The sequence below is a fragment of the Amblyraja radiata genome, chromosome X, assembly GCF_010909765.2.
Source record: "Amblyraja radiata isolate CabotCenter1 chromosome X, sAmbRad1.1.pri, whole genome shotgun sequence".
Classification (NCBI taxonomy): Eukaryota; Metazoa; Chordata; class Chondrichthyes; order Rajiformes; family Rajidae; genus Amblyraja; species Amblyraja radiata.
Genome location: NC_045999.1, coordinates 12,613,281 through 12,637,282, shown reverse-complemented (window position 1 = coordinate 12,637,282; position 24,002 = coordinate 12,613,281). Strand labels below are relative to the sequence as shown.

The 24,002-nt window shown below is 41.8% G+C and overlaps 1 protein-coding gene and 1 non-coding gene across 5 annotated transcripts in view; both read left to right on the top strand.

Annotated features, from left to right (window-relative positions):
* The window catches only part of usp3 (ubiquitin specific peptidase 3), an 87,206-nt gene that overhangs the window by 52,846 nt on the left and 10,358 nt on the right, over window positions 1-24,002 (top strand). For 2 of the 4 annotated variants that reach the window (XM_033014975.1, XM_033014979.1), the window contains 9 exons: window positions 1,745-1,826; window positions 3,173-3,255; window positions 7,569-7,682; window positions 8,502-8,618; window positions 10,556-10,702; window positions 11,028-11,134; window positions 11,217-11,297; window positions 16,471-16,589; window positions 18,699-18,812. In XM_033014975.1, the coding sequence (XP_032870866.1) occupies window positions 1,745-1,826; window positions 3,173-3,255; window positions 7,569-7,682; window positions 8,502-8,618; window positions 10,556-10,702; window positions 11,028-11,134; window positions 11,217-11,297; window positions 16,471-16,589; window positions 18,699-18,812 (964 nt within the window). The remainder of the gene's footprint in view (window positions 1-1,744; window positions 1,827-3,172; window positions 3,256-7,568; window positions 7,683-8,501; window positions 8,619-10,555; window positions 10,703-11,027; window positions 11,135-11,216; window positions 11,298-16,470; window positions 16,590-18,698; window positions 18,813-24,002) is intronic. The other 2 variants (XM_033014976.1, XM_033014978.1) reach the window with 2 other exon arrangements.
* On the top strand, window positions 14,700-14,862 carry LOC116968364. The gene has a single exon (XR_004410457.1). It is a non-coding gene; the product is annotated as a U1 spliceosomal RNA (small nuclear RNA).

The following is a 24,002-nucleotide window of genomic DNA, read 5'->3' as shown; positions in this document are numbered from 1 at the left end:
TGACTCAAATCCTGCAAATTCCCTACCGACGACAATGTGGCACTGCCTTTATCACATTGCAGCTTTAGGAGGGTAGTTCATCACCCACCCCCTTGAATAGGAGGAGTGGTGGCCAAGAAATAATTTCTTAGCCAAGAATTCCTACATCTCGTTGAAAAATTGCATGTATTGCCACTGGTTTTTATTTAATCGGATACTTTTCATCACAATCAGACAGTTTCCTGCTATGTATTTTACCTCACTATAACTGTGTCACTTTATCTAAACAAATGAGGAAGGTGACTGAACTCTCTTGCCTTCCCTCACAGTGGGAACGTTGAATCCGCTGTGTGGGGATGTTCATGTTGAACTCTATCGTGTATTGTGGTTTTTTTCGTATGGCTGTGGTAACTCAAATCTCACAGTACCAATTGGTGCATGTGAAAATAAATGTAACTTGAACTTGACTTGAACTTGAAAAGGGAGAATACTGGAAATACTCTGCAAAGTAGACAGTTTCAATGGGTAGAAATATGAACTGCCAGCTCACCATCTAACTTGAAAACATTGCTTGAAACCTACTTGGTAATAGCACAATTGAAATCTGATATTAGTGTGACATACTTTCTGGCTATGGTGTCTGCTAACATATTAATTAAGTGTTTGTGCTTAACTGCACTACCCATTTATCCTGTAATTCTTCAACTTTATTTTAAATTATGGGATATTGAAACATAAAACAAAAATAAAAGAATAACCTATTTCACGAATATTCTCTTGAATTTGAAGCATTGTTATTTTGTTCTGCAACATTCTCAATGCCTTTTTTCTCAACTTTGCCAATCAGAAGCTTAGATAGACACAAAATACTGGAGTAACTCAGTGGGTCAGGGACCATCTCTAGAGAAAAGGAATAGGTGACGTTTCAGGTTGAGACCCTTCACTACTGTCTGATGAAAGTTCTCGACCCGAAACGTCACCTATTCCCTTTCTCCAGAGATGCTGCCTGACCCGCTGAGTTACTCCAGCACTTTGTGTCTATCTGTGGGGTGAACCAGTATCTGTGGTTGTTCCTACACAAGAAAAGCTTAGTGATGGTCTCACTGTGAAACTTCTATTTTAAACCCTGAGGGAATCAATTCTTTTGTTTTTTGCTTTGTCCAGTGCAGTGGCCATTGACAAATGGAGTTAGGTTGCTTGCTGATTCAGGAAGCCGATTATTCTTGACGCCATGTCAAGAATTGCTTGCTTTACTCTTGCCAAGATTGTATAGATGTGGTATTTATCCCTTTTGACCCCCCCCCCCCCACTCAAGTTTAAAAAACAAATGTAAAAATAAAATATTGTATTTTGCTGAGCATGATGATGGAAATATTCTAGCATCATGTATCTGTTAGATTTGAAACTCTGATATGTAACAATCTGACTGAGGAATTAAGAGCTTGGCCCGTTGCACTAAATCTTGAACAATGTGTTTTAGCCTGATTTTGTTAACCAAGATTTCTGGGCCACCATTTGACTTTATGCTATAGTTGCATGAATAATTCTGGTACCTGATTAGATATAATCAATGGATCACATCCAGTTTCTTGCTGTGTTTCAGTGGGAATTTGTCTATTTGTGCAGCATGACTCGTTGCATAATTAACTCCTTGAACCCAGCTGTGATATTGAGCACAAAATATCCTTTGATAAATGGCAGAGTTGAAAATACTGTAGTGTCTGGTGAAAGTAATCCAGTTTCTAACATGTTCTCTCCACCACAGTTCAGCATTTTCAGCAGACAGACACTGCAAAAGAAAGCTGATGGAAAGTTCATCCATAAACAGCAAGTATTTGAAGCTTAATGTAAGTACAGACCATAATTGCTTGGCATTCTTATTAATTGGAACATTCATTTGACAATTTGTTCTTGTGCCAATCATTCTCCACATTTTGTTTGCTCAGTAAAAATAATTGGGTACGCAGTGCCTTTTAACTAAACTCTAAGGCATACATGACAAGAGACTATATTTATCATGTACAAATTTGCTTGTGTCTGTTTTCACATGATTGTTTATAGATATTTAATGCTATCAATTTGCCTGAGTATATAATCCTGACTTTGGTGTTTCTGAAGTATAAGTATTCTATCTACATTTTTTTTAAATCTGCAACAATGTAATTTATGTTAAAATGAGTAGTTGAAAAGGTTTGAAAGCTAACTGCAGACCCTGAAGTAGTGTTCTTGGCGGTTGGGTTTATTGGCAAGAGCAAAAGAACCTCAGGAATTAGTCCTGCATTCGTGCTGGGAAACTTGTGATAATTCCACAAGGAATTACGAGTATTCAAATTTTAGGTGAGTTTATTTGCTATCACTTGATTTATGCGTTATAGGAAATGTAGCAGTGAAGATAGTTTGCCATTTGACCTCCTAAGGAGGAACTGTGTTGTCAGCAAAAGCAAGTCAAGAGCGTTTGGCGGCGCTGGGCCTGTACTCGCTGGAGTTTAGAAGAATGAGGGGGGAATCTCATTGAAACGTACCGAATAGTGAAAGGCTTGGATAGAGAATATTTCCACTAGTGGGAGTGTCTAGGGCTAGTCAGCCTCCGAATGAAAGGATGTTCCATTAGGAAGGAGATGAGGAGGAATTTCTTTAGTCAGAGGGTGGTGAATCTGTAGAACTCTCCGCCACAGAAGGCTGTGGAGGCCGTCAATGTGTATTTTAAGGCAGAGATAGATAGATTCTTCATTAGTACGGGTGCCTTCTCCCCTTAACCTCTGTTATGGGGAGAAGGCGGGAGAATGGGGTTAGGAGGGAGAGATAGATCAGCCAAGATTGAATGGCGGAGTAGACTTGATGGGCCGAATGGCCTAATTCTGCTCCTATCACATGACTTTATGACTTACAAATAATGTTTTAAAGGAATGAAGGGAGTCTCCATTGGAACTTTTTTAATAGCTAACTTTCTCCTGTAGCAAAAAAGATGGTCTCGTGAAACTTTGTTATGCACAATTTTTTCTTTGTGTTCCTCTTTTGCATAATTATGGCTGGATATTAAAAGAATCAATATTCTGACATCTGGGAAAAGGTTTGGTCTTGTTCAACATGTAGTAACTGGATTTTACTAGGGGACTGTACTTTGACTTTAACTGTTTAAGCATCATTAGCTATCTGGATAACCCAATTAACAGATCATCCAACTGTTTAACAGGGAGGAACCTCTGCCATTTGTGCTACGGGGCTTCGCAATCTCGGGAACACTTGTTTTATGAATGCCATCCTCCAGTCCCTCAGGTAACTGACAGCGCAGATATTATTGCACTTTATCGATTGGCTGAGTCACTGCAGATTGCAATTGAAAGTTAATACCAAAGATGGACACTAAGTGCTGGAGTAACTCAGCGGGTCAGGCAGCATCTCTGGAGAACATGGATAGGTGATGTTTCACAAAGTGCTGGAGTAACTCAGCAGGTCAGGCAGCATCTCTGGAGGAAAAGGATGGGTGATGTTTTATAAATTGCTACAATTTAATTGAGGTTAAAATGAGTAGTTGAAAAGGTTTGAAAGTTAACTGTAGACCCTTGAGTGTTCTCCTTGGTGTTGGTTTTATTGGTGAGTGCAAAAAAACTGCAGGAATTTTGCAGAATGAATGGCAGAAACTGCAGGGACCGGCCCAAAACAATAACCCATCCTTTCCTCCAGAAACGCTGCCTGACCTGCTGAGTTACTCCAGCACTCTGTGTCTATCTTTGGTATAAACCAGCATTGCAGTTCTTTATTTCTACATTGATGGATGATGCTTTTTGTTGCAGCAGGGCAAAATATACATCTAAGATCCTGCTTTACTGAGGTCTACTGTGATGAATGAGAAACAAGGAAACCAAGGAAAAGTTTAAAAAGTAATTACACATGCAAAATCATTACAAATAATGGGTTTTATCCAACATTTTTCAAACGTTCCAATATTTTTCTTGGAACAACTGATTGCTTCAGTGAACATTGTCTTGCCAACATTGAACAGTTCCTTTGCCACAGTTTATTTTTGAGCTGGAAGAGGTTGCTGGCATTTGCAGTGGGGAATTTTATTTTCCTTTTTGGAGTGCCAATGTTGCACTTGACAAGGGGTGGTTTGCATTGCATCAACTGAATCTTCCGAATTCTCTACCCAAAAGAGAAGTGCAACTTCAATCCATCAATATATTCAAGATTGATAAACTTTCAGACATTAAAGGGAGCACGAAACTGCCACTGAGGTAAAATCTCAACAATGATGGTATGTAATGATGGAGTGGACACAGAAGAGCTTCATCGCCTACTACTGCATCCTTTGTGATTTTAGCTCTTTACTTTATGACACGTACTGCTGGCGTTTGAGATTCCTGTAATTTTACATTATTTTGAATTTTAAAGACAATATTTTGATTATTTTGAATATAATATATCTATTAGTGCATTGTTTGAATTTTATTTGAATAGTTTTTAAATGTAGCCATTAGGGAAGGTTTTGGAAATACTTTCACAGCCAGCAAGCTGCCAGAAGCTGTCAGTGTGCAAGAAAGTGGGCCTTGGATATGGAGTTTGGGTCTACTTAGTCTTGGTTATCAGGTGCAGTGATCATCCAGTCTAGCTCTACCCATTCAGGCCAGTTGCTCCAGCATTTTGTGTCTATCTTCAACCTAATGGAGTTCTGGGGTACTGGCTGTTTAGGGTCTGTAATTTTCCTCCTTATTTTTGATTTGAATTTTAACTAGAGTATCTCTAGCATTGGCTTCTTAATGTTGGCATACTGCCCAGAACTTTGACTCACCATGTCTATGTGACAACGCTACCTGTCTATACGAATCCCATTTACCAGCGCTTGATCTGCAGCCTACTCTGCCTTGGCCAGGCAAATGGTTGTCCAGATGTTTTTTTAAATATTATGAGTGCCTCTCCTTCTGCCAACTTGGGCATATTCCAGCCACTCGTTGAGTGATAAGATTATTTCTGAGATCCCCATTAAACTCTTAAACGAACCCGTTCCAAGACACCTCTTGCATGGGAAGAAGTTTCTTGCTATCTACCCTATCTGAGCCCTCCTTCCTGAAAGCGTCCACGGTTCGATTCCCTCCTCATCTCGAGGAAGGATTCCCCTCTCACCTCGTATGGAAGACCCATAATTTTAGATAATTCTAGATAACGATAAGAAAATAAAAGCTTTTTTGGGTCCTTCCCTAACCATTTTGCCGTCTCCTATTATACCTCCCTCTTGTAACTAAAGATGAGGTGACAGTAGGTCTAAACAGATGAGCCTCGTCCGATCCTGGTAAAGTGTTTGTGTAATCTCCATTTGAACAGCTGGCCCTGGACAATATTACGGAAAGGAGTTCTTGGTCTTTCTACATGCAAGCTTTTTCTGTACTGCATTTCATAGATAGGGAACACTTTGCAAGTATGTGTAATTTATTGATGCTGCATGCACATTAGATCTGGATTTTTTTTGAACAAGCTAGAGTGGCAACATTAACATTGACATAGGAATGATATGGTGATAAATGTTCTCAAATTAGTGCAATGAGGCACCTAAAATATACCTGCATCATTTTAACTACTTATCATTACTGATATAGTGGATGCTTTTATCACCATCTAATTATTTAAAGTCCACTTAATTGTAAAGTGAAACCCAGATTAAAAAAACATTGGTATTGTTGGTGAAGATAGATGAGCATTTGTTGGTCTTGGATTAAAAATGTGCTTTTGGGTATGATGGAACAAGTTGTCTAGCAATAGGTACCCTGAAAATGTGACATTGTTAAAGGCCTTTTTGGTTTTAATATTTAGTACATAAAATAATAATTATTGCTGTCTTTATTTTTGATTAGCATTACTGTTTCTGTAGTTTTCATTTTAAAAATGGCACTTAAAATTTGTTTTTACTACAAACATGTCTGAGCAAAAGGAATGTGTTTTGCCTTTAAATGTAATTGTTAATGCAGGTACAGAATGTTTATTTAATGCCATGCATTATTTTTTTTTGCAAAACTACATGTTTTTAAGGTGCTAGAATTTAAAGTACTGCAGGAAAAAATGAACAATGAACTTAATTTTACATTTAGGGTAGATAATCTATGTAATCTGGTCAGGTTTGCGTGGTTGTGTTGGATTTAATGTAGATATATTCCGTATTTGATCTTGTGGGTTTTTATGTGCGGGATTAAATCAAGGTTCATTGTGAGCCAAATGGTGCAGATGGCTGAAATCTGATCTAAACACAGATAATACTGGAAATGCTCAACGTTGGCCAATACTTGTGGATGAAACATTTGATGACCTTTCATCAAAACATAAGTGTTCATGAAATGCCAGATCTAATGTAAAGTGGTCGACCTGAAATATTAACTCTATTTCTGTCTACAAGTTCTGTCTGATTTATGGAATCTGCAATTATTTTCTTTGCAAATTGGGTATTTTGATTTAAGAGACTAATTTTTTTACTGATTGGGTAAATCCTGGCTCTGACTAACATGGTTTAGTTGAGTTTAGAGTTACAGAGTGGAAACTGGCCCTTCTGCCTACTGAGTCCATGCCGACCAGTGATCACCCCATACACTAACACTATTTTACACACTAGAAAAATTTACAATTTAACCAAACCAGTCCGCCTACAAACGTATGTCTGGAGTGTGGAAGAAAACCAGAGCACCCGGGGAAAACCCACACAGGTCTCAGGGAGAACATACAAACTTTGTATAGACAGCACCTGTAATTGGGATCGAACCCGGGTCTCTGGCGCTGTAAGGCAGCAACTCCACCGCCATGCCGACCAAGGTTCTTGGTCTTGTGAATCATGTGTGCGTACTAAAAAGATTAATTGTAAGTGAGAACCTGCCCTTTACCGTTTCCTCTTTCTCACCGATGAGAGCTGAACCTTCCAGCATTTGACCACTGGTTGCACCTGACTCTTATTAATTTGCTTATCTTGGCTAACCACAACTTGAACCGTACATTGCATTATGCCGAGAGTATCTGAGCAGGCAATCCAGTACATCGATGAGCAAGTGGTCCACTATGGTGATATGCCACCTTCCCAATTGGATGTTAAATGAGGCCCTGCTAGCTGACCCATGTGGGTGTAAAAGATCCATTACACAATCACAATGAGATGACCATTTACCTTGCTACATCTTGGCCAACATTTATTTCATTATCCACCATCAATAAAAGATTATTTGATTTGCTATTTGTGAGGACATGGTGCAAATTAGCTGTCACATTTCAAAAGTATCTATTTGCTGAAAAGCCCTTAGGGCATTTGGATCAAAATTTAAACAAAAATTATTTGTTTGTGTGAATAAAAGCAAAATCTGGAAACATTCAGCTGGTCTATAGTGAGAGAAACAGCTAACATTACTGGGTGTCTGACTTGCAACATTAACCATTTTTCTTTCCACACAACTTACTGGATGTGAGTGTTTCCAGTGTATTGTTTCTACTTTTGATTATTGTTGATCTATATACTTCATTGGTCAGATTATTTGTTTTTTGAGCATGAATCAGCAAAGATACTTGAACATTTTTAAAGCTCTATTCTAAGTGCCAATTGGTGTTTTTTTCCCCATCTGCAGTAACATCCAGCAATTCTGCTGCTATTTCAAGGAGCTGCCAGCAGTGGAACTGCGTAGTGGTAAAACAGCAGGGAGAAGGACCTATCACACCAGAAGCCAGGGCGACAACAGTGTGTATGTAACTACTTTTTTATAACTCACATGCACCATAACATCGAAGTATACAGATATAAGCAATCTGTATTTGGAAGAAATACTTCAATGTCAAAACGTGAAAAATTGGCCATGCCAAAAATTAGAATGCTGCTTTTTATTGAATCTGCCAAATTATATTGTCATAGTTAATATATTGTTTGTGACTTTAAAGCAGATGGATTGAATTCCTGTCAGAAGGCAGCTAAGTAGACATTTTAGACAATGGAACAGTACAGCACAAGAACAGGCCATTTGGCCTACAATGTCTGTGCCGATCTTCTGTTCCAGGTGTCAACTTCTCTACATCTTCGAGACCAAGCAAAGGCTTCCCTGATCTCCCGGTGGCTCAGCACTTCAAATCCCCCTCCCAATTCCCAATCTGACCTTTCTGTCCTGGGCCTCCTCCATTGTCAGAGTGAGGCCCAGCGCAAATTGGAGGAACAGCGCCTCATATTTCGCTTGGGAAGTTTACAACCCAGCGGTATGAACACTGACTTCTCTAACTTCAGATAGCCCTTGCTTTCTCTCGCCTTCCCAGTTCTCCCACTAGTCTTACCGTCTCCGACTACATTCTATCTTTGTCCCACCCCCTCCCCTGACATCAGTCTGGAGAAGGGTCTCGACCTGAAACGTCACCCATTCCTTTTCTCCAGAGATGCTGCCTGTCCTGCTAGGTTAATCCAGCACGTTGTGTCTACTATATAGACCAGCATCTGCAGTTCCTTCATATACTTCTCATCAGTGTACTTGGGTTGTGCTATTAATATTCCACCCTTTTCTTTTTCATTGCTAAATAAGCAGTTCATTAGTAGAAGAATTCCGGAAAACACTCTGCGCCTTATGGCAAGGAAGCCAGACCGCATTCTGTCCTGAATCTCTCTTCTATGTCATTTGGAAGATCATGCCAAACTTCAGGTAGGCAGCAGATTATTTTGGTGTTGTCAAACTTGGTTAAACAGCCCTTCTCAATGTAGAGACATGGGTGGCTGCAGATGCTGTAATCTGAGCTGCTGGAAGAACTCAGCGGGTCAGGCAGCTATGCCCTCCAGCAAATTGTTGTTTTGCTCTCTGAATGCAGATGTTATCTGCTGTTGAAGAAGTTTCCTGTATGTATGATTTTGTTTAAGGAATTTCAGTTAAAAAAAAAAAAAGGTATAATAAATATACAAAACTGCTTCAAAGGCATATTTGCTGGGAGATTTCAAGTTATGGACAGTTTAGTTTAGAGATACAGCCCACCAAGTCCGCATCAACCAGCAATCTCCGTATTCGAGCATTATCCTACACATTCGGTACAATTTACAATCTTTACCGAAGGCAAATAACCTATAAACCTGGTACTTCTTTGGAGTGTGGGAGGAAACCAGATCACCCCGAGAAAGCCCAGGCGGTCACAGAGAGAACGGACAAACTCCATACAGACAGCACACATAGTCAGGATTTAATCCGGGTCTCTGATGCTGTAAGGCAGTAACTCTACTGCTGCGCCACTGTGCCGCCCATAAAATATGCTGATAAAATGCCCATAGTGTCAATGGAGCTTATTAAGATTTGTCTCTGACCAAGCTAAAAAAACAAAGAAATTAGCCTTTTTTTTTTTGCTGCTTCGAGAATTAAAAGTATACCATGCTGTACCAAGCTTCCTGAACAGTGTACGGTATTCTCAGTGCTTACGTCTGTTCCAGTGGTTTTGCTTTGAACTGTAAATAGTAACTTTAATTGGGGCATTGTGTGTTTCAAAAAAGCTCTTTGCATTGCACTTGCTAAAGACAGTGTGAAACACCAGGGAGTTGCCTTGCTGAATGCCCACAAACTAATTATGTTCTCAGGCAAGTGAGTTGAAAGTGCTGCCATTTGCTTTATCATCAATCTAGAGTTGTTAATGACCTGAAGTGTTGATTACAACGAGAAGGGAAAGGGAATAGTTCCCTTTTGGAGTCTATAACAACTACCATTTGCATGTAATGTACTTTTGTACAAAATATAGATGGAGAAACAGGTTCTGTTTTATCCAGTGGAATAAGCCCCTTGCATTGTGGACTCCACCTTTCCTTGGTCATCGGTGCCAGCTCTGCCAGTTCTGAACCATTTCATACCTCTAGTTTCCCTCTCCCCTGACTCTCAGTCTGAAGAAGGGTTTCGATCTCAATCTTCACCTATTCCATTTTCTTCATAGATACTGCCTGACCTACTGAGTTGCACCACCATTTTGTGTTTATCTTCAGTGTAAACCAGCATCTGCAGTTGACATTTATTGTATGTCATGTTTCAGCTCAAGAGAGTTCAATTGCTGCTTCCCCAAGTATATGTTCTTACCCAACCACAGAAGGTGAAGCAGAATATATGAAATACTGCAGCTAGCTTTCAAGATGGCGCCCCCAACGCAGGCAACTATTTGTGTGCTAGCCAGAGAAGCAGATCTACAAACACATCATGCAATTGCTCCGCGCTCTTAAATCTCTATTTCTCCAGCAAATGTTCTTACTTCAACTATGATCTTAAACTCCTACCCTTGATTGGACTTTACTTGCTTTCCCTTGCACTAAACGTTATTCCCTTACCATGCGTCTATACGTAGTAAATGGCTCGATTGTAATCATGTTTTGTCATTCTGCTGACTGGATAGCACGCAACCAAAACTTTTCACGTGACAATAACCTAAACTGAAACTGTAATGAAATGATCACCTTTTTCACATCTAATTCATTTAACTGATGCATCACAACACCCATAAGATAAAATGGAGCAAAAGAAGTGGAGCCGTCTGTGCGGTTTCTAATGGAAATAATTATTTTGTTGGAACTGAATATATTTACCTTGCCAAACAACACACTGTTAATCTTTCTGTGCAGAGGATATCAACAGCAAGATGCGCATGAGTTTATGAGATACTTGTTAGACCATCTTCATTTGGAGCTTCAACGAAGCTACAATGGGATGACAACTTCATTTATTTTGCCAGACAGCTCGAGCATCTCGTCTTCCAGTAAATGCTGCATGTAAGTCTCTGGTTCAGTCTTGTCTTATATGTTAAATAAGAATGGACATTTTTAAAATGGTAAATGCTGCGTTTGTCTGTTACCCATTACTTTAGTTAATTTAGAGATACAGTGCAGAAACATGCCCTTTGGCCCACCGAGTCCGCACCGACCAGTGATCCCCGCACATTAACACAATCCTACACATACTAGGGACAATTCACACTTATACCAAGCCAATTAACAAATGTCTACGTCTTTATTACTGTTTATAAATGGAGCAGTTAATAGCAATAACATGGCTATTATATTTTCCTATTGCTAATAAGGTTTTGATTATTTTCAGAAATGGTGTTTCTACAGTTGTCACAAACATATTTGGAGGAATACTTCAAAATGAAGTAAACTGTCTAATATGTGGAACTGAATCTCGGAAATTTGATCCGTTCCTTGGTGAGTGATTTTGCAGGTTTGTATTTTAGCTGTTTTCTACATAGGAGGTTATTATATTTCTGATTTTTTTCCCTCTTTCAAGATCTTTCATTAGATATCCCAAGTCAGTTCAGAAACAAACGATCCAAAAACCAGGACAACGGACCAGTTTGTACTCTACGTGGTAAGGTTCTTTTGTGTTTTAATTACATAAAGATGCAGTGATGCAGTACAAGTAATTATATTTAAGGGAGTTGATGAGACTTTTGGGTGAGCAACCAGATTGGTATAAAAATCCATTGATTCATTAATGTTCTCCAGATGATTCTGCACAATTGCAGACACACAATCCTCCCCTGGTGTACAGCTGATTCTTAAATGCATTCTGAAATGGCCCAGAAAGCTGCTCAGTTCCAACACAATGAACGTCTGTTATAACAAGAGTGAAACTTGCTTGAACACCCAGCACAGTGGTGCAGCGGTAGAGTTGCTGCCTTACAGCTCCAGAGACCCCGGTATGATCCAGATTACGGGTGTTGTCTGTACGGAGTTTGCACGCTCTCCCCGTGACCTGAATAGGGTTCCGGTTTGGTCCTACACACCAAAGACGCACAAGTTTGTAGGTTAATAGGCTTGGTATAATTGTAAAATTGTCCCTCGTGTGTGGAGGATAGTGTTAATGTGCAGCGATCGCTGGTTGGCATGGACTCGATGTGCCGAAGGGCCAGTTTCTGAGCTGTATCTCTAAACGAAATACCCGACTTCAGCTTGTGTATCTTATTCTGATTTTACACTGTTGCTCCCAGCTCAGTTGACCATGTAGAGTCACGCTCAGAAACTCCGGGAGATTGGTGTCAAATTTGGGGATAGTCCCACATAGTCATAACTTGTGGGCAATGGGCTAGGCTTGTCAGCCATGTTGTGTGGTGCTCCAATTGTGCAAAATGCATTAGCATCAGAGCTGGGGATCAAGGCCAAATCTGACGGCAGTAACAAGGAATTCTGTAAAACTGATGTTGATGGGAATTAAAGGGAAAACACTCCAAGGGCCAGGGTCACACCTTGCATAAAGGAAACTGGTTTGGATGTTGCAGAACATTCACTACAGCTACAGAACACAAGCTGAATATGGACACCTTGAATGGCAGGCAGTGAAGATCTTGAATAAATGAGTCTCTAACTATCTACCTTTTGATATTCAAAGGAGTTGTCTTCACTACATGCCCCACTATGAATGTGTTGGGGCACTATTGACCAGAAACTAATTTGAATCACCCACAAATACGACACATTTGTGAACAGGACAGATTGGATATTCTGTGTCTGCAAAGCCCTTGTGTCATTTGCAGGACACAGTGAGAGATGTGCTCACTAAGGCTAGTCCATCACTCTCAAAGCTGCAATCTCTACATCAACAAGTACAAGGACTTTCAGTTCATGACGACACCATCTGCATGTTCCTCTCCAAGTTCCCAATTTGGAATTATGTTGCTGTTCCATCTTCAGGTCGTTAAACAGCTGATGAGCGGAGGTAGCACTATGAATATCCTTCTCCTTGCTGATGGCAGGACTCTGGATGTGACCAGTGATAACCCTGCACACCTCAGACTTGTCACATTCAGAGAGCTAGTAAGTCTGGCTGAGTAAGCACTGTTCTCAGGAGCTACTCTTGCAGCTTGAAGAATATGCACCATTAAAAAGAAGGTTAGCTCTAAAGGCAGCTGGCCGTTCAACACAAAATTAATAAATGAGCAACACGAGGAAGAGATAGAATATGGAACAGTGCAGCTCAGAAACAGGCCCTTCAGCCAACAGACTCCGTGCTGTACAAGTTAAACTAAGTTCCTCTGCATGTGATCCATATCCATCCTTTCCCTGTTTATCCATGTGCCTGTCCAAAAGCCTCTTGAATGCCCATCTCCTACCTGCCTCCTCCACCTCTCCCGGCACTGCGTTCCCGAGTTTCACAGCTCCCTGCCCACACATCTCCTTTAAATTTTGCCCCTCTCACCTTAAAGCTTTGATATTTCACCCCAGGGGAAAAGGTTCTGACTGTCTAACACTATCTTTGCTTCTCATTAGTTTAATATAGTTCTGTCAGGTTGCTCATCATTCTGTCTGGTGCTCCAGAGATAACAATCGCAGACTGTCCCACCTCTCCTTGTGGCTAATACCAATTCAGGCTATATCCTAATAAACCTCTTCTGCACCCTCTGCACACCCTCCACATCCTGCCTACAATGGGGTGACTGGAGTCGAGTGACAAGGTCAGTAACTCACTCTGATTCTCAGCATCCAAAGTATCAGGCTTCTGCTGCATTAAACAAAGGTGATCATTGAAACTCATTGTGTAGTTTCCTGCTATTGGGCTTCTGGCCTTTCCTATCTGGACTGAGAACGCCTATTGGTGGTAAGGAAGTCACTTTGATGTGTATTGGAAAGCCTTTGCAAATATTTTGAAAGACAAAAGCAGTTGTACTGCATCTCATAATTGCATTAAGCAAAAATGCAGTTGTAGGCTACAAAATGGTGCCTGGCTTGCAGAAATCTAGCTGTCACTTCTGCTGGAGATCGGGCATCACTCCATTTGAATAAAAGAGTATCTCCACAGAGTGATGTTAGGAAGAGCCGTGTGGGGGTGCATTCTTTATTTGGCATTAAAAAATGTACCTTGCTATAAATAGTCAGCCTTGGCTGAGTTCATGAGGGAGAATGTTGATCTGTATTCCATGGCCAGCAGTGAATTGATGTGTGCTATTGACTTTGAAGAAAGCAGCCCGCAGAGGTCTCCTGTGGTACTGATTTCCTTTTTTCCACATTGGTTGCAGTACGTCGCAGCTTGTGATGTTTGACATCCAGCATTTCTGAATTCACTAACTGGCTTGGAGTGAAGAATTCTGACTGACGGGCTGACTGAAATTTAAGCGTTTTAACAAATATTTTACATCACTGGAAACTAAGATGAAAGCAAAACCAACAATTAAACAGGAACTGAGTATCAGTTTTAGTTTAATTAGCTTTAATGAAATTCCATGGGCTTCAGAAATTGAGGTCTGTCGGCATTCCGCAGAGAAAGTCGGTGTTTGAGAACCAGAGGCATTGTTCAGCTCCACTGAACATAAACAAGACCATTCTGTAATGCATTTGAAAATCCAACTATACATCATTGGGCACGACGTAACATAGTTTTGAGAATAGTCTGCCAAAAAATATTGGGGTGTTCATTTAAGTCATTGCATTATTGAAGGCCACTGATTGTGCAGGAAAACAGTGCGTCCTTTGCCGATTCAATGAATCCTTGTCGACCACGTCTGGTTTTGATGTAACACTGCGCATGCGTGACGGATTGCTGACATGTTTTCCACCCTCCATTCAAAAGGGATGCAAATTCTGGGCCATCCACGTCTGGATGTAATAACAATCACAGATACTCCAGGAATGCTGACTAGTCGATTTTGATTTCTAGTTTCTCATGATGCTGACAATCCAAAGAACAGAATATATTTTCAGTAATAAGCAACGAAGAAAGCAGTTTTTTGCAAATTAACCATTTACCCCATTTTCCAATATGTAGAAGGTTGTGTGCCAGCTTACCTGGCGGTGGACAATCGGAGGTCAGGATGGCTGTTCTCCTAGGACAAGGCTTTCCCATTGCACTCCGGGTGTGCTGATGCCTGCGATGTCACCCAATGCAGAATACTCGACTGCAACATTTATAGTAGTGGGGGACTATTTTTGAGCGGCACGATGGCGCAGCGGTAGAGTTGCTGCCTTACAGCCATTGACCCGGGTTTGATCCTGACTTCTAGTGCTGTCTGTACGGAGTTTGCACGTTCTCCGTGTGATCTGCGTGGGTTTTCCCCAGATTCTCCGGTTTCCCCCCACACACCAAAAACGTACAGGTATGTAGGCTAATTGGCTTGGTGAAATTGTAAAAAATGTCCCCTAGTGTGTAGGATGGTGCGAGTGTACGGGGGTAGCTAGTCAGCGTGGACTTGATGGGCCTAAAGGCCTGTTTCTGTGCTGTATCACTAAACTAAACTGTGAATACCATCACAAATCGGCCCAGACAAATACTTTGTTTCCATTTCCCAATCTCAACCAGAAAAGTTGGGTATCTTTTCCAGGACATATTATTTCTCCCAGCGAGTCAACTATATTACTGTGAAGCATATTATGGAGTGATTAAATATATCCAACCCTTTGGTCACATTGTTAGAAAGGTCCACAGGAGTTTCTTCCTCCGACACCTGACTCCTGTGCCCCAAATATGAAATGACACTCCATTTGGTCATTAGGGGCAAAACATAGAATACTGTTTGTTGCAATGGATGATGGTTTAAATGTTCTTTATTACTGGTGTAAACAACAGAAATGAGGAACATGGATTTGGAAAGGGAAGTTCTGCATCTTAGCAACAATACAATGTAACTTCATGGTTTTAATAGGATGAAAATTTGCCCTCGTGTACATTTAAATCATTAATATTTTTACTTTGAGCACGCCACGTTATACCTTTGCATTGAATTATGTAAGGCTTGATTTTTGTTTGGTTCAATTGCAGAATTTTATCCCCCATTTTGTTCAACTAAATTGGATTCTTGCAACGGAGAACACCATGTATCAACATTTGGTCTATATTACATTCAAGTTTAACTTTAATGATTCCATTGAGAGGAATATTTTGGACATACTTTGGCGTGTTTGAATAGTTTGGTGGTCGGTGCAGACTGGGTGGGCTGATGAGCCCTTTTCCAAGTGAGAGTTCGATTCATAAAGGGACCCCCTGATCCCTTTAGCCACAAGGGCCACATCTAACTCCCTCTTAAATATAGCCAATGAACTGGCCTCAACTACCTTCTGTGGCAGAGAATTCCACAGATTCACCACTCTCTGTGTAAAAAATGATTTTCTCATCTCGGTCCTAAAAGACTTCCCTCTTATCCTTAAACTGTGACCCCTAGTTCTGGACTTCCCCAACATCGGGAATAATCTTCCTGCATCTAGCCTGTCCAACCCCTTAAGAATTTTGTAAGTTTCTATAAGATCCCCCCTCAATCTTCTAAATTCTAGGGTGTACAAGCCGAGTCTATCCAGTCTTTCTTCATATGAAAGTCCTGCCATCCCAGGAATCAGTAGAACCTCCCTGCACTTAGGGCTAAGGGAATCGAGGGATATGGGGAAAAAGCCGGAACGGGGTACTGATTTTGGATGATCAGCCATAGCATATTGAATGGCAGTGCTGGCTCGAATGGCCTACTCCTGCACCTATTTTCTATGTTTCCGCGTCTAAACAAGCAGGTACAAATGGGGTTTGTGAAGTTGCTGATATTAATCTGCTGGACTTTTTGTTGCAGATTGCCTACGAAGTTTCACAGACTTGGAGGAGCTGGATGAAACAGAGCTGTACATGTGCCATAAGTGTAAAAAACGACAGAAGTCCACCAAAAAATTTTGGATTCAAAAGTTGCCAAAGGTTAGTACTTTTTAAAAGGAATAAAACTCTGGATACTGTAAAACTGAAATAAACCAGAATCTGCTGGAAATACTGAGTAGAGCCAGCATTCATGGGGAGAAATGGTTAACACTTCAAGTCAATTATATAACATAGAACAATAAAGCACAGGCCATGCCCTATGGCCCACGATGTGCTGAACATGATGCCAAGACTGACATAAAAAGCTGGAGTAAATCAGCGGGACAGGCAGCATCTCTGGAGTGAAGTTTGGGGCCCAGACCCTTCTTCAGACCTTCTGTACGTCTGAAGAAGGGTCTCGGCCCGAAACATCACCCATTCCTTCTCTCCAGTGTTGCTGCCTGACCCGCTGAGTTACTCCAGCTTTTTATGTCTATCTTCGGTTTAAACCAGCATCTGCAGTTCTTTCTTATACACAATGCCAAAACTAACTCTTATCAGCCTGCACACAATCTGTATCCTTCCATTCCCTGCATATTCACGTGCCGATCCAAAAGCCTATCCGATACCATAATGAAAGTGGATGACGGGAAAACCTGAAAGATGCCCTGTTTCTGCCTGCGCAAACACTGTTCCGTTTGGTATTTCCACCATTTTCTGGTTTTGGGATGTGAAGTGACTAAGTTGCTGTATTCATTGATGAAGCCAAATTCCATATTCTGTCTTCTCTGACTTTATCAAATTCGTTGTCTTTTGAGTTCTAAAATGTTCCAGAATTCTTTGGTTTGCTGCTTTCATGGCAACTTTGTCAGCTTCTTCTTCAGATTTTCCTGGGTGGAGCATGTTTTCTAATTCAATTTTGTTCTTTCAAATCAAAAAATTCTACTTTTGAAATGATGTAGAGTCTGTAGCTCATTAAAGGCATGAGAACATTGCGTTTCATTTGTCTGCCTGTTCTAGTATTTTACCTATTAGATTGTTAGCTGTATTTATTAATGATTTGGGATGTATTTTTAGTTTGTGGGGTGCCCAATCCAGAATATGAACTGATTACAGAACTCTTTGTTTCTTAATTTAGACTTTAATTCTGCGAGACTGTTGCATGTTTTAATAATGTTGATGACAAACTGACAGAACCGGGCTGTATCAAACACAGTTATGAAGACCATTTTTTTCATTTATTTGAATCTCTATATTGCTGACTGTCTTTGTTGTCCATCCCTAGTTCTGCCCACGCGTGTTGAGTCGCCTCCATGAATCGCCCAGCGAATTCACTGGCGAAGGTACTCCTGGCCAAGTAGAGTGGAAGGCAGTTCCAGGGGAGGATATTCCGGTAGTTAGACCCAACAGCAATGGATGGTGCTGTACTTCAAAGTCAGCTTGGTATTGACTTCCACTAGTGGCAGAGTCTAGGACTAGAGGCCATAACCACAGAATTAAAGGACGATTCTTTAGGAAGGAGATGAGTAATTTCTTAAGTCATAGGGTGGTGAATCTGTGGAATTCTTTGCCACAGAAGGCTGCGGAGGCAGTCAATAGATATCTGTACGGCAGAGATGGGTGGATTCTTGATTAGTATGGGTGTCGGGGATTAGGAGGGAGAGATAGATCACCCATGATTGAATGGCAGAGTAGACTTGATGGGCCGAATGGCCTAATTGTCATATGACCATATGACTTGGGGAGCATGTGCGTTTGGATGTTCTGTGCTCCTGCTGCCTTTGCCTGGCTTGGTATAGTACAAGTTATATGGTTGCAATATGCTGTTGGTGTAGATGAGGCATTTGACTGCACTGTACTTTGTGGACGGCTCACACAGTTTCCTTATCTCTGGCTATTTCCATTGTGCTGTTGTAACTGGATTGGATATGCTTCAGGTTCTCTTTATGTACAATCTGCACTAAGGAGAACCCATAATTCAGACCTTTTTAAATACAATGTTAAATATTGATTTATCATTTAAGATTATATACAATCTTGAATCGTAACGGCAGTGAGTGGATTTATTGAAATTCTAATTTATTTATTGCATTAAATTTGTAATATGACATGATCTATGGTTTTTCTTGTTGCAGCCCGAGGTTTCAAGGAAACTTTGCACACTGTGTAACTGAATTAGTTTTTAATCTTTTAAACCTGTTTTTTTATTGTTTTTTTTTTTGTCATTAGGTGCTATGCTTGCATCTGAAAAGATTTCATTGGACAGCTTATCTGCGGAACAAGATAGATACATATGTAGAGTTCCCTCTGCAGGCTCTAGATATGAAGTGCTTCTTATTGGAGGTAAACACGCTCAAATTATTTGCCGGTTTTTCAGAAGGATTTAGATTGTTACAGAATAACTGCATTGACAAAGACTTAATGCTGTACTTCAAAGTCAGCTTGGTATTGGCTTGGGGAGCATGTGGTTCAGGATGTACTATACTCTGAAGTCTGAACTGAAGTACTTCTACTGGGTAGCATCACCAATACCTGCCTCACCAACAGTCTGTCCCTTCCTCCTTTGTGTTTTAATCGTATCTGTTAAATGTATATTTTTAGTGTTCTTTAGCTTGTTTTATGTGTGGGAGATTGGGGGAAACTTTTCCTAATCTCTTACCTCAATGGAGATGCGTTTTTTTCTGTATCATATATCCGTCCGCACTGCGGCCTAACATCGAGGAGTTGGCGGCCTTTGCTGGAGACCGACTTTTGAGCTCCACTGTGGGGCCTATGGGACCTTAACCGTGGGGCCTGCGGTCCCTTTGCCAGGGATCGACCTCTGAGTTCCAACCATGTGCTTGCTGGCTTTAACATCGTGGAGCTCGTGGTCTCTAGTCAGAGACCGACTTCGGGAACTCCAAGCCGCTGGAACTTCGATCGCCAGCTGCGGGAACTTCGACCACCCCAACAGATGGTTCGACTGCCCCGACCGCGGGAGAATAAAGAGGAAGAAGAGTGGACTTTTTTTGCCTTCTATCACAGTGAGGAATGTGGGGAATCCGCTGTGGTGGATGTTTGTTAACTTTTATGTAGTTGGGTGTCTTGTTGCTTTTTTTCCATATGGCTGTATGGTAATTTGCATATCACTGTACCTTAATTGGTACTTGTGACAATAAAAGACCATTGAAGAAGGGTCTCGACCTGAAACGTCAGCCATTCCTTCTCTCCAGCCTGTCCCGCTAAAGTTACTCCAGCTTTTTGTGTCTATACCCCTGCTGCCTTTGCCTGTCTTGTCCCGCCACCACCAGGGGGCGCCGTCAGCGATGGCAGCCACCCCAACGGGTCTGTCTGTCTTGTCTTTTTTGTTATTTTAATTACTTTTATTAAAAGTTAATGTTAATGTTCTCTGGTATGTTTTATGTGGGGGAGGGGGTCGGGGGAAACTTTTTTTCAATCTCTTACCTTGCCAGAGATTCGATTGTTTTCCGGATCGTATCTCCGGTCGCTCTGCAGCCTAACATCATGGAGCTGGTGGCCTTGCTCGGGACTGACTTATATTCCACCGTGGGGACGTGGACTTGCCATCGGAGCCGATCCCTTGCCTGGGATCAACGCTCCAATGGATTTCGAGGAGCTCGCGATCTAGGGTAGAGACCGATGTCGGGAAGCTGAAGTGGGTCGATCGCCCGGCGCGGGGAGCTGACACCCCCCCCCCCCCCAATGCAGGAGCTTGATTGCCCTGAAGTGTAGGGCCCGACCACCAGCTACGGGAGCCAAGAGCGTCCCGTCAACGGAGGGCTCGAGGCCCCTGACTGCGGGAGAACAAAGAAGGGAAGAGATTTGAACTTTTTTTCGCCTTCCATCACAGTGAGTAATGTGGAGGAGTCACTGTGGTGGATGTCTATGTTAAAATGTATTACTGTTTGGCAAATCAAATTCCTCGTATGTTGCAAAGCATACTTGGGTAAAAGTAAGATTTTGATAGTATAAGCAATGTGTTTGTGATATGTTATTGGTGTAGATCAGGCATGTATTTTGTGGATGGCTCACACAGTTTCCTTATCTCTGGTTATTTTCATTGTGCTGGTACCCTGTTTAGCTCGATCCACTATTTAGAGCAGTGGTTCTAGGTGGAGATCCTGGTCCTACAGATGGAGCATGAGTAAATGCTAGTGTGTGGTTTAAACAGACACCCCTGGTTTCGCACTGCTGTACTGGGAACCCGTGTGAACCCTGATATTCTCCGAGAAATGAATCTCCCTTGGCTTGGTGTGGAGATATTGGCTGGGGTAGGGCTGGTGATGCAACTACTTAACATTGATTGATTGAATTAATAGAAAGATACAGCATGGAAACAGGCCCTTCAGCCCGTGGATAGGGGAGAACCAGTGGATGTGGTGTATCTGCACTTCCAGAAGGCTTTCGACAAGGTCCCACATAAGAGATTAGTTTACAAACTTAAAGCACACGGCATTGGGGGTTCAGTATTGATGTGGATAGAGAACTGGCTGGCAAACAGGAAGCAAAGAGTAGGAGTAAACGGGTCCTTTTCACAATGGCAGGCAGTGACTAGTGGGGTACCGCAAGGCTCAGTGCTGGGACCCCAGCTATTTACAATATATATTAATGATCTGGATGAGGGAATTGAAGGCAATATCTCCAAGTTTGCGGATGACACTAAGCTGGGGGGCAGTGTTAGCTGTGAGGAGGATGCTAGGAGACTGCAAGGTGACTTGGAAAGGCTGGGTGAGTGGGCAAATGTTTGGCAGATGCAGTATAATGTGGATAAATGTGAGGTTATCCATTTTGGTGGCAAAAACAGGAAAGCAGACTATTATCTAAATGGTGGCCGACTAGGAAAAGGGGAGATGCAGCGAGACCTGGGTGTCATGGTACACCAGTCATTGAAAGTGGGCATGCAGGTGCAGCAGGCAGTGAAGAAAGCGAATGGTATGTTAGCTTTCATAGCAAAAGGATTTGAGTATAGGAGCAGGGAGGTTCTACTGCAGTTGTACAGGGTCTTGGTGAGACCACACCTGGAGTATTGCATACAGTTTTGGTCTCCAAATCTGAGGAAGGACATTATTGCCATAGAGGGAGTGCAGAGAAGGTTCACCAGACTGATTCCTGGGATGTCAGGACTGTCTTATGAAGAAAGACTGGATAGACTTGGTTTATACTCTCTAGAATTTAGGAGATTGAGAGGGGATCTTATAGAAACTTACAAAATTCTTAAGGGGTTGGACAGGCTAGATGCAGGAAGATTGCTCCCGATGTTGGGGAAGTCCAGGACAAGGGGTCACAGCTTAAGGATAAGGGGGAAATCCTTTAAAACCGAGATGAGAAGAACTTTTTTCACACAGAGAGTGGTGAATCTCTGGAACTCCCTGCCACAGAGGGTAGTCGAGGCCAGTTCATTGGCTATATTTAAGAGGGAGTTAGATGTGGCCCTTGTGGCTAAGGGGATCAGAGGGTATGGAGAGAAGGCAGGTACGGGATACTGAGTTGGATGATCAGCCATGATCATATTGAATGGCGGTGCAGGCTCGAAGGGCCGAATGGCCTACTCCTGCACCTAATTTCTATGTTTCTATGTTTCTATGAGTCCATGTCAGCCATCAATCACCCATTCACACTAGTTCTATGTTATCCCCCATTCCCAACACTCAGACGAAACCGGAACACCCATGTGGAGTTAGATAGAGCTCTTGGGGCTAGCGGAATCAAGGGATATGGTGAGAAGGCAGGCACGGGTTACTGATTGTGGATGATCAGCCAAGATCACAATGAATGGTGGTGCTGGCTCAAAGGGTCAAATGGCCTCCTCCTGCACCTATTTTCTATGTTTCTATGACACAAGGAGGACGTGCAAACTCCACGCAGGCAGCAGCACCCAAGGTCAGGGTCGTACCTGGGTCTCTAGCACTGAGGCAGCAGCTCTACCAGCAGTACCACTGTGCTGCTGAAGTATGAGGTTTGGGGGTGTTAGCATCTTTGGGGCACCTGAAACTGCCCTGTGATGACAGACCATGCCGATCCCACTGTGCTCCTCATCACTACTTTGTTTGGATGTGCTCGAAACTGCTGTCTCTTCAGTTCTGTTTGGTTGCTCAGTGTAAAAACTCAGTAGAATTTCTCATCAGCAGGCTCATTAGGCAGCCTCTCCACACCGAACCTTGGGAAGTTTCATTGCTGGAGCAGTGCGGAGGGCAGGGGGTTTATGCCAGGTGCTCCACCCGGCAGCCTCTGGGAAACTTGACCTGTGTATGAAGGCTCAGCTTCCCGAGAATACATCTTGTCATTGAATAAGACCCCTGTGTAAGTGTTTGCAGCTTGAGAGTTTGTGCTGTTTCATTACCCTTTCTACATAGTTTGAATGTTTTGTTTGCTGGGGCCCTCAATGTAGGGGAGGAAGAGTTGCATGAAATCTTGAAAAAACACTAGAAATGGCATTGGTGCTGGTTTGGCAATTGAATACGAGAACCTCTTTCGAAATGTATTATCAGGGGTATATTTCAGATTAGTGTCGTATATATCAGCATAATAAACTAATCTGCAAGCATTAGTAATATAATAATATACAAATGGCACATGTCTTGAGCACAGGGATAAATTCCATACATGCTTGTTTATGTGCTTTCCCTGAGATTTTGATACTATACCATCTAATATATTCCCCCTTTGTGCACAATTTTTACACAGGACTTTTTGCTGTCTTATTTGGAGTCTGTATTCTAGAGAAAATACATACTTTTTACAGGCTGTATGCTTCTCAGTGTCAAACCCGATATGTACCATTCCCCTTCAAAGCAATGAGCTGGCAACTTTGAACCAATCTTCATTAAAACTTCAACACTAAGAATTGAAAATGAAATGCAGGAGTAACCCCAAAGGATGCTCACCAATTGTCTTGAGAATGAACAGCGGTGGCCGTTGTACATCCTAACCACTAAACTAAGCCAAGGATGCGGTGATTGGCAATATTTAGTTGGGTGAGAAGTGGCAAAGGTTGTGAGTGTGGGCATGTGATCAGCCAGTCTTCACATGCAGGCAAAAGTGGAATAGATTAGAAAGGCAGGGTGAGGAATGCGCCTTGGGAAATCAGTTAGTGATACACGTTTCCCAGAATAATCCCCAAATAGCATCTCTGAAACTTCAGTCAATAATTCACTCCATATTTTAGTGGGTTTGTTTACTGATCTTAAAGGAAAGCAAAACACAAGTGCTGAAGTAATGTAGCATGTGTGCTGGGGATGGGCAGATGATGTTTCACGTCAGGACCTTTCTTCTGAAGAATCCTTGCATCTCCATTCCCTCCTCAGACTCTGCCTGACCAGCTGAGCTCCTCCAGCACGTTGTGTTTTGCTCAAAGATTCCACCATCTGTGGTTCCCTGCGTGTACTTTAAAAATAAAGCAAGGTCTGATGGTCAAGCTGTCAGATCTGTGTGTTTTGAAATGTCTCTGTATAATCCCTTCTCAAATGATGGAAGATGAGAACGTTTACCTCAGTTGAATTTTTTTGTGCCATTGGCTAGTGAGCATTATCTGTA